We start from the raw sequence: 11,119 nt of genomic DNA on the forward strand, positions 1-11,119 counted from the left end.
CATTTGTTTACTTGAGTTTGGCTTCTAGAAATTACTAGAATCTGGACGTAGGACTTTTATGCCAGACTTTTATGCCCAGTATTCCTGGAGGACCAAAGCAGAAGCGTCAGGTGAGCTAAGGTACTTCGCAGAATTTCAGGGCAACACCATTCAGTGCTGACACTCTGGACTTCACTGCTCTCAAGAAATGAAAGCATTACTTCGGTCATGACTACGGACAAATGGACAACAGCAAGACGTGTTGCTGTAGACAAGAACTGCCAGGCAGCAAAGCCTTCTCTGCCTGTATCGTAGCATGTTGACACATTCCCAAATGTCTAGAGAGTATTGCAGTGTTCAATGATGGAAAAGTTGAGGAATGTCACAGTGAAGAATTATCACGTTACAATGCTTCTCTCTTTTTGCTTTTTTTCTCCTTTATCAAACAGCTGTGAGGACAAATGTCCATCCCAACCCAGAACATGCCCAACTGCAAAACCAACGTGTCCTAGGCATTGTCGTTGTCCGAAGGAGAAGAGAGGTTCTCATGGGTCCCAAAGCAAAGAAACTCCTTGACTGAGCTTTCCCTATTCTCCGAAAATCCACTGCTTTGCAAAGTAGCTGTCACTGACTTTCAAACAATAGTGAACATGAACATCTTCCACATTAATACCAGAAGAATGAATCCAGTCTGCAATTATTTATTAGAGCAATCACTAACTGCGGATGAATCCTCTGGGACATTGGTAATTGTTCTCTAAGAAGTAACAACAACTGATGAATTGCTGGCTGCATGGAAGAAAGAGTGGAAAGGGCCAGTTCAATGTTACGTTATGGAAGATAAAGCTGGTATATTGGTAATAGAGTCACAGTCACCTGCCAATCTTTCAGAAATTGAGACTAGATAATCTTAGCCTCTGAATCCTTAGCTAATGCAGCTCCTGGATGAAACTTTCTTCAGAAATTCAGTGTACAGGATTTGGCTTCTAATAGGTTCAGCACTGAGTTATTTGATCTACTGTCCAGCTTTGATTATTGTTTTGAGTTTATTGTACAACTACTGTCAGATGTGCCATATTTAAGTGTATATAAGAAAATAAATACATCAGTTATTCGAGTGGTTTTGATTTTTCTCTGTTATTTTAAAACTCTGCCCAACAAAAAGAAAATAAGCAAAAACGCAAAGCCATCTCAAGTACAGCCTTCTTATGTTTGTCCCACTGGGACTGGCTTCTGCCCAAATCCAGGCCGAAACAAGGTCACTGATCCAATAGTTTCAGTAAAGAAGAATAATTTTTCCCACGTCTGCCCGACAGCCACGCGTGATTTATTTATTTGTTCCTGGTGTAGTGTGTTAATCTCCCTAAGGGGAAAACATTCACACTAGCACTAACTCTTCACTGATTTTTGGAAAGGCACGGTTCACTAAAAGATGGTTTTCCTTTTGGGTTACCATGCTATGAAAACATCTCCTTTGCACTGAAATTCCTTTCACCAGTGTGAGGCCTGGGTAACAGAGTTTCAACCAAATCAAGTATAAGGAAAGCATTATTTTCTGAGCCACTGAAGTCTGGACTGATCCAGTCCAGAGAAAATATTGTGAGCAATAATCCTGAACTGGAAGTGATAGTCTTGACGACTGAATCATTTTTTCCCCTTTGCTGAATTCTCCAATTCTACACTGCACTGTGAATTAAGGGAACAGAGCAAATGAAACAACTGCTACAGAGATGGAAAGCCTGACACAACACAGGAAATAGGAAATGGCTTTTTGATGTGCATCTGAGATTTTTTTATTTTTATGTAGGGAAAAAAATAGATTGCTTTAAAATAAAATCAGAGGCAAATCCTCTAAGACTGATTGAATTGTTGGACAAAGCACCAAACAATGTGTCTTTTGTCTGAGTAAGGCATTCAGGATTCAACCCTGGACGACAGACAGCTCTGAGTGCCTCCTAAGTCGTCTCCGATTTAGGTTTGTGCAAACATCCTGGCAGGCTGTTTTTGTTATCTGTGCTGGGAACTGGCCTGGGATGTTCTGAGGGAGCAACATGGCCTGACCTGTGAGTGTACTGGGTGGAGCCCTGCAACAGGGTGACTTACCACACTGTGCTGGGCTTGCTTGCTGAGGGTTTTCCTCCAAAGCAAAGGCCACATGCAGGCAGCATGAATAAGAAGGGGAACGTGACCCCAGTGCAAAACTCAGGTGGACCAGCTTGGCAGCAGCAGCTCCTCTGAGAGGCTATAAATTCAGACAGGTGTACAAGGTGAGTGAAGTCCCTGAGCTATACAAGGGTCCACAAAAGGAATGAACAGCCCCATCACTTCTCACCTAGCTCAGTCACGGACACCTTGACCTCGTGGCTGAGTTGCCAATAGGCTACACCATTAATGCATTCCTCAGAAATCCAGGGAGCTGCAAAGGCAAAGCAAACACTTAACTGGTGGCACCAGAGTGAAAATGGTAATATGGAGTAAAAATACACCTTTGTGCAAAACTATACAACAGTATTTGTACAGTTAAATTATGTGGAAAGAGTTTTCATAGATTTCATAGATTTCATAGATTTCTAGGTTGGAAAAGACCTTAGAGATCATCGAGTCCAACCGTCCCTAATCCCCATTAAACCACATCCCTAAGTAGATCATCCACCCTATTCTTAAACACATCCAGGGATGGGGACTCAACCACCTCCCTGGGCAGCCTATTCCAGTGGCTGACAACCCTTTCAGAGAAGAAATACTTTCTAACATCCAACCTGAATCTCCCCTGACTAAGCTTATACCCATTTCCTCTTGTTCTATCACCCATCACTAATGTAAAGAGCCCTTCCCCTTCCTCCCCACCATCCCTTCTCAAGTATTTGTAGGCTGTAATCAGGTCTCCCTGGTTTTAAGTTTTTGCATTTCCTAGCTTTTCTTAAATTGAAGATTAGCAACTGAAACCCTGTGTTAATTATGCCTGGGTCTCATCAGTATTGATCTGTAGAGGCTTCCTCAATTTTCTGTTCTGAACTGTGAATATAATAACTTTTTTTTTACAAACCAGAATGGCTCAAACCTGAGAGACAAATAAGTCTGCTTCAACTCCAGAAGGCTCTTAGATAAAGCTGTCACTGAGGGGCTGAAAACCACATTTAAAAGCTTTTCTCACTGAAGCAGAGAGGGATCTGAACATGAGCCACCTAACCTCCAGGAGAGTGCAAAAGCCATTAGGATACCCAGGCTAGAAAGGCACCATCACTGACCACTACCAGGAATCGTGCTCTGAGGTTTTCATGCCTTCCTAGACCACTGAAAAACAGACCTGTGCCTGTAGGTCTCTAACTCAGGAATGAAGATCCCAATGGGAAGGAGTGAGATATTGCCATGTCCACTGTGATAGTTTGATGGGGGGGGTGTTCTGGTGGCAGGGGAGGGGATTTGCTCCCTGTGCCACCAGATCTGAGTCCCATCCCCCCCCGGGGGAGGTTGAGCCAAATTGGCGCCTCTGCGAATTGCCCTATTTAAGTTGGGACAAAGGGACGGGAAAAGGGCTTTTTGCTCAGGAGCGAGGAGAGAGCAGGAGGGCGCTGCCCTCACTCCCGGCTCCCGGCCGGGCGACTGCCCGGGCCCGGGCCGGCGCCATGTGCTCAAGATGGTGCCGGGGGAGCCGCATGGGGGACTCGGTAAGCGCCCCGCTCCCGGGGTGCCCGCCGGGCCGAGCTCCCCCAGAGAGGATTAAGAGCTAAGAGAAGACAACCACAACGACCGGGTCAGTCAAGATGGAGCAGGAGGAGGGGTACTGGAGCTGAAGTTTTCCCTTGCAAATCGGTGTGAAGATGGCAGGCGGCCCCCTGCAGCCAGGGTGTACTCGGCGGAGCAGAGACCCACTCGTGGCCCGTGGAGAAACCCACGTCGGGGAAGAGATGCCTGAGCCCAGGAGAGGTCGTGGAGCAGGGAATACATGACCAGGTACTGTTAATAATGGGGCATGGAATGCACGACGAGGTCGTGGAGGCATCTGGAATCCGTGGGACGACCCACGCCGACGCGAGTGGCAGCAGCTCCCTAAGAGGCCGAGACTGGTAAAGCCCGAACTGGTACAATCCATGGGGAAGGATTGCAATCCTGCGGGCAGGACTCACGTTGGAAAAGTTTGGGGACTTTTTTTCTTCATGAGTAGGGGATCCACCGAAGCAAGGGAAAAATGGTGTAAAGACTCCTCCTCCTTTAAGAAAGGAGCGGCAGTGAACAACATGGATGAACTGACCTGCACTCCCCATTCCCTGTCCCCCTGCGCCGCCGGGGGGGAGGTTGAGCCAGGAACGAAAGGAAACGGGGTGGGGAGGTGTTGTTTTAAGATCTGGCCTTGTTTTCTCTTTTCTCCTCTCAAGTAACCGGTTTCGTTCCCTTATGTCTCCTGTTAAGTAACTGTTAATAAATTGTTTTGTTTTATGAAGAAAGCCTGAGTCATGTTTTGCCCGGGACCATAGTTGGTGGGGTGCTCCCTCTCGGTTCTTGTCTCGACCCTCAGTCCAAAAACCACGACATCCACAAGCTTCGTTCAGCTTAAGCCTCTGGGTGAATTTAACCCTTAACCTCAAAATTTTGTGCTTACCTCTTGCATATCACTTTGTGAAATGCTTAGGTAAATATTTTTGATAGAAACATGCTCGAACAATGGAGAATGTGTGATCACCAAAAACACATCTGAAAGTCAACGTAAATTTCAGCCTTATTTTCACATTTAATCCCCTACAGCTTCTTTTACCTGTGAGGGATTTCCATTTTGCAGCGAAGATGTGCCAGAAAGCTTGTGAAACCTGAACAGGTCTTAGGCTTTACCATGAAGGTGGAAAAGGAATCTGATTGTGGTGGCATTCACTAACAAGAGTGGCCTAAGCAGCCAGCACACTTAAATATTTATCTAGTTTTTAACTTCCATGTTCCTTAGAGGTTCTTAGCCCTAATTTCCAGAAGGCTTATAAATGTACTTCTTTGTGCTTCAAATAGGATTGTCAACTCTGGTACACAAAGTTGAAACTCACACTCAAACCTTTGCAGGATAACAGACTTGGTGTGGGTGTGCATGCGTGCACACATGTGAGTACGTGCACACTGACTTCGCTCTCAGCTCTTTCCCCCCTGGTGCAGCACAGGACCTTCACCCTACTCCTTCTCTCTCCATTAAGCCATTAATCTGTCACCCAACTGCCTCTGGCACACCAGGTCACACCATGAGCAGGAGACGAGTACCCACACTGTGTCAGAGCTGACAGAAGGGGATGCCTCTTGCCTGTGTCCTGTACTCGAGGACGCCACACACATCAGGACATCACTGCAGTCCTGTAGCCTTCCCCTGCAACTCAATATGATGGATCCATCCCCTCTTGCTTCACCTAACGCATGGCACTGTCCTGGGCAGGAAAGCAGAGACGTCTAAGAGCTCTGAACTGACCAGATTCAGATTTACCTGCGCAGGAACACGAAAACATGTTTCCCTAGCCCTACAAACCAATTGCCTGAGTATGAGCATTGCCCACCCTTCCCTTCCCGTTGACTCCTGTAGAAGAAAGGCCCTTCCACCTTCTGAAGTCTTGTCCCACCTACCTTTTGTACTGCACTCGTGCACTACTGCATTTGCAGCACAGGGATTGTACAGCTTCTTTTCTTTACAATAAACTCCCTTCCTAGCAGATCATGTTCTCCTAAGGCCCTGTGCCAATCTTGGCATTGCAGGGTGCCGCTCTTTTCCATCCTGCTTTTCTGTATGGTTAGAAAATGACGAAAGCTAGAGCATATACTGCATATTTGCAACATTCACTGAAATACTATGTGAGAAAGCTCAAGAGTTTAAGCTCAATGCTGTAAATGCCAGTGCTGCGTGATGGTCTTCATTGCCACAGCCCCAAGAAGATCCGGATGTCGCTAATACTGTGGCACAGCCCTAAATCCTTTACATGGAAAACCATGACTAAAAGGAGGCTCTGGGTGGAGACGGAAACACAAGCAGATGATTAGAATTGGATGAGGATTTATGAAATCTCATAATGTTATTTTATTTGAGAATTTCTGGATTCTTTAACCCATTTATAAATATTCAACAAACTTCAAAATAGAAAGCTTTATGTTATCTTTCATATCGGTACATCAGAATTTAATAACAGAGATTTAATATAACAATTCAGCACTCTTAAATGAGGTATGCAAAATTCATAGCAGATCTGTTTTTTGACTGATGTCATTAGCTTTTAACCTATGACTAAATGACCTTCTCAGAGGGAAGGTTATTGAGCAGAGGAACGTTCTCTTTGAAGTTTGAAATGCCTTTTATTACTGTGTTCAGCATGACTTGCTTTTTAAGCATATGGACATGATTTACAGATTTCATAGCCAGAATAATAATGCTAAAACTTCCTGTTACAGTGTGTCCTAATTTTTATATAGTGAGGGAGGCCTTTAATGTGATATTTGGATTATGGTCTCTACATATTCATGTGTATAATAGGAATGAGAATACTTAAATAATAATTGTTAATTCTAAATAAATGTTTCTGAAAACAACAGTTTTTATGAGTAGCTAGCTTTCACTTGCATGTGTTTTTTGCAGGGAGGGGGTAAGGGAAAAGGCTGAATGAGAAAATAGCAAAATATGCACACTGCATTTGAAACAGTGAGGAAATTTTAATCTACTTTCAAAAAACCTACGTGACTTCTAGGAGAACAGAGGTATTTGTGATCTTACATAACGCCGGTGACACTGAAGAAATTCAAGCAGATCTTGAAAGTACTGCTATCATTCACTTTGAAAGCCATTGTATGTCATGAGCTGTGACATTGCTGATAGCAAGCATTAGTCATAGGAAGGTTGACAGACCATATACAAGTCCTGTCATACTCATATATATTGCAAAAATATACATCTATATGTATCCTTTGGGCATCAACTTCAGCTGACCCTTAAGGTCCCTTCCTGTTTTCCAGCGAAAAAAACCCAAAGTGAATCTGCTTGGGCTTTTTTTTGTTTTCTTGTACCACAGTAAGCCAGGAGTTAAGTCATTTAAATCAAAAGTTATTTTGCTTTACAGTAGTGTAAAAAAAAAAAGGAAAGGAAAATCTTGAAAACTCAAAACAAAATTCGTGGAAGCTCCTTCAGCTGCCAGTTTCCTTCGTATTTTCTAAATAATTGATAGATGCATTTCAACTTTAAAATATCAAAGTGGTTATCACCTTCTAATTTTGGACTCATGGAATGAATTGGTCTCTGTGGAACTATAAGGTGGTTACCAGGACAAGTGAATCTATATTCTCATTTCGTACATTCTACATTAAAAAACAAACAAGTCAGGGGTTACAAATGATGTACTGTCATTCATTTTATTTCTGTCAGACTCTTACATCAGCAGTTACTCAAAAACTTCAACAACAACTTTTCAGGCAGGGGGAAGAAATTTTGTTTTAAGTTAAGTTAAAAGGAAACAGCTCCTTTAGCTAATAAAGCAAAATGACTACATAAAAGGATGCTGTCAGGGCTTGGTCTGTATTTTGACTTCTATGCCATTAACACTCTTCTGTTTCCACTTTTATCGTACTTCACAATATTACTCAATGTGAAAGGTCCTCCCAGGTTGAGAGCATTGAGGATCCATGACTTAGTGTGAACTGCTTCATTTTTTAAATGTCAAAAGCTACCTTTAAAATGCTTATGGCTGAACAATCAATGATTTAATTCTAGTCTGCGTAGTTATATGCTATATATTTAAAAATATAACAGTGGTTGTATAAAAATATCCAGTTATTGATCATAATTACAAATTAGCGTCAAGAAAATAAGATAACAAAATAGGAAGTATTTCACTTATTCTTATGCCCCACTTGTTTTGCTAAGTGGAATTTTCTGTTGATGAAGACTGGCTCTAACGTGTGGCTTAGTATCACAGGTCGAGCTGAAAGAGTGATGCAAGATACCCAGACGAACCCATCAGTTTCTGTTAGGTGACTCACTGGCAAAGCATTTATCCAAAACTTTCCTTTGACCCCAGATCCTGCTGTCTAAGCAGACTCATGTGTCTCCTTTGCTGTTCTTTCTTGGGAAAGTGTTTCTTGCTCCCTACGAATGGGCTAACTGTTCGGAATTGTGTTTGAACACTCAAATATGGTTGCATAGTGGCTACTTAGTTTCACTCTTCAGAATAAAATAACCAATACGAGTGATGAAACACAAGGAAAAGCTCAACATATTCGCAAGAACTATGCAACACTTATTATCAATATTGTCTCCATAATAAACCACAATATTTTCCCTTGGCTCAGCTACGAAGGCATACCATGAAAGTCCCTTTAAAGTCATCCGATCTCTCTCTGATCTGCCATTTCCCTGCGCATCCCATTTTAAAACTACCCATAGCTCATTCCTAAAGATTTTCATAGCTAATAATGCCTATGCCCCTCTACCTGTCCCCTGGAGGCCAATCACCTTACCACTTTGCTTTGCTCCACGTTAATTAAATTAAACTCAGAGCACTTGTTCCCAGCCTGCACAAAGCTTGAAATCTGTGGCTTCCGTTTCAAAGCTCAGGAAAGGTTTGTGTGCCTGGAAGCCTCTCTGAGTCTTGCCAGTTCTAACAGTCAAATAAATATTACTGCTTCCTCCACGGACCTTACCTTGCTTTTATCTCTAGATATTCAAGGCAACAACAACACTATCAACTTAAAGAAACCCTTGTTTCATTTCATGGATTTTAAAGTCTAATTACAATGAATTATTCTTGCTTTATTGTTTAAGTCTGGATATAAACTAATAAAATATTGCATAGTTCCTGTTTAGTTTTTATAAGAAACTTAGTTTTCTTTTAGTTCAAACTATAGAAAGCAGGCAGGTACTACATTAATGGGTATCATTAGCACAGAAAGCAGTGCTGATAATATTCTGAAGCATATGTGTGGTGGCAGCATTAGTAGTAGGAAATAACACATACCAGGTGCAGGTTCTTCAGCTTTGCATAGAATATTTTGCGGTCCCACCAGGCCGAGCACATTTTAAGTTTCCAATAGCTCCATCTGCTGTTGCCACTGCACCTTTTTTCTCTCCATCAAAAAATCCTTACACTTGTTTAACTTTCAGTTGAACCCATTTTGTTAGCATATTAATATGCAAACCCATCTGAGAGTTCTGGCACTTCAGTTTGTATTGACTCTACGACATAAATTCCCAGGATTTTTTAAGAGTTGGTCAAGTACAGTCTTAAAGATACTAAGATAAGACCTCTAAGACAGGCCTTCTCTTCTAACTCAGCTGATGCACGAATGCTAAAGCATTTTGACATGGCCTGAAGGCTGCAGAAACAGCAATTTAAATATGCAACTAAATAGTCCGTAAAATCTAGTAAAGCTGAGAAAAAGAAGTTAAACCAAGTCTAGTCTGGTTCGCAAGCTGTGGCTTTGTAATAACTGATACCGGACCTGTGTGTTACTGCGTCTCATTTGATCCTGATCAGACACAGGCAGAGTCGCGTTTCTGTCAAATTAGTCAGATGACTTTTTAGGGAGTCAGTGCTGGTTGTACTCTGGCTGCAGGACGGATATCCCTTAGGACTGCCAGTACAAAGGTAACTAGTCCTTCTGACGGATTTCAAACGCCAGGGAGACTACAGCCCTTGCTTTGCATTCCATGCCCAGGAATTTTTTCTACCTCATTTGGAGAGCCCTTAAGCTGGATCTCTGACTCGGCTGAGAAGGCAGAAGACAGTCAGCACCCAGGGCTTTGTTTGTGATGACTGTTCCTGCTAGGGACAGGTAAGGACTCTGAGACTAGGTGCTCAGGTGCCGAAATGGTCCCTGCATGGAAGTGGTGAACCACTTACACCTAGGTGGTGTAAAAGAGGATTATTCGCAGCAACTGTCAATGCACTGGCCAAACCAACCTTTCTGAGGTACTACAGAAACCTGTTAGATCCTGTTGTTAATTCTTAGCACCAAAACCAATTGCTGAGGCAGATAGTTGAGCCCTCACTCCCCCTTCGCAGGAGTCTTAGGAGAACTGACAGGCTCTCCAGCCTTACCATATAAAAGTAAACACAATAGGAGGACAGTTTGTCCTTTCCTTCAAGACAAAGATTCCAAATATTGCTTTCCTCCTTGTTTTGGAGCATATTTAATTCCAGCAGGATCAGAAACTGAAAACACTGTGTTTTTTCAAACAGGGTGTTGGGCTGACTATGGCTCTGTCCTGCTTGGTTTCGCTAATCAATCTCGCTCAATGCTTTCATCTATACACCACGATTCTCTATCCAGCAGTACTATTTTTCACTAACGTTCTCCATTTGGAGCTTCCAACAGTTTCCACTTTCTTGAATCCATGGAAAGAAAGCACCCTTCCCTGTAAGCTAGTTGTGCACTCTCACACCACTATTCCATGTCACAAGACTTCTTTTCCGGAAGCACTATGGCTCCCTCACCATGGCATCAGGCTCTAGAGCATCACCGCTTTGCAGCTGTGTTGAGAACTACTTTGTGAACAATTGATGGCCTGTTTTTGTCAGTTACTAATGTTTTGAAATAATAAATGTGCATGCTTTAGGCATATTCAGGGTAAATAAACGCATTAATTTAACACATCAGCTTATTACACACAGCAAAGCAACTTCACCAAATAGTGATAGTTTTTGTGCAACTGACATGCAATGAACGCAATGTTGTCCACCAGGCTGGGGACAGAGCAGCAAATTGAGCCTAAGAGATGACAGAGCAAAGTATCAGGTAGAAAGTTTTCTTGTGTTTTCAAGAACACCGAAGTGGTTTCCTTGAGGCAAGACGGCATCTGCTACCAGAACAAAGCCACAGGAGTCTCTTTAAGTGTCCTCCATCTTCTCTCTCCATTAACTCGATTTATGAGGGCGCTCTAGGGAGCATTCAAGGACCAGGTTTGGAAGCAGTAATTAATTACTCTGCTGTCACTGGTTTAACGTCTTTACTCTCTACTTTACATATCCCACAGTCTTACTCTGCCCTTGTACGTGCTTTAAATGAAGGAGTGAGTGCATTGAGTTCAGGCATCCAGAACAGAAGAAAATTTGATTCTCTCTTCAGCTGTTGGGCCCTTCACAATGGCTTCACCTCAGATTAGGGCAGGACAGACTCTGGATCTGCCCAGGATCAG

The 11,119-nt window shown here is 42.8% G+C and overlaps 1 protein-coding gene across 1 annotated transcript in view; it reads left to right on the plus strand.

The window, feature by feature from the left end:
- VEGFD (vascular endothelial growth factor D) overlaps nt 1-555 on the plus strand; it is a 29,708-nt gene extending 29,153 nt beyond the window's left edge. Inside the window, exon 7 of the mRNA XM_009989649.2 lies at nt 429-555. Within this exon, the coding sequence (XP_009987951.1) occupies nt 429-555 (127 nt within the window). The remainder of the gene's footprint in view (nt 1-428) is intronic.
- The last annotated feature ends 10,564 nt before the right edge of the window (nt 556-11,119 follow it).

Source organism: Tauraco erythrolophus, chromosome 1 (assembly GCF_009769465.1).
Source record: "Tauraco erythrolophus isolate bTauEry1 chromosome 1, bTauEry1.pri, whole genome shotgun sequence".
In the NCBI taxonomy this organism is placed as follows: Eukaryota; Metazoa; Chordata; class Aves; order Musophagiformes; family Musophagidae; genus Tauraco; species Tauraco erythrolophus.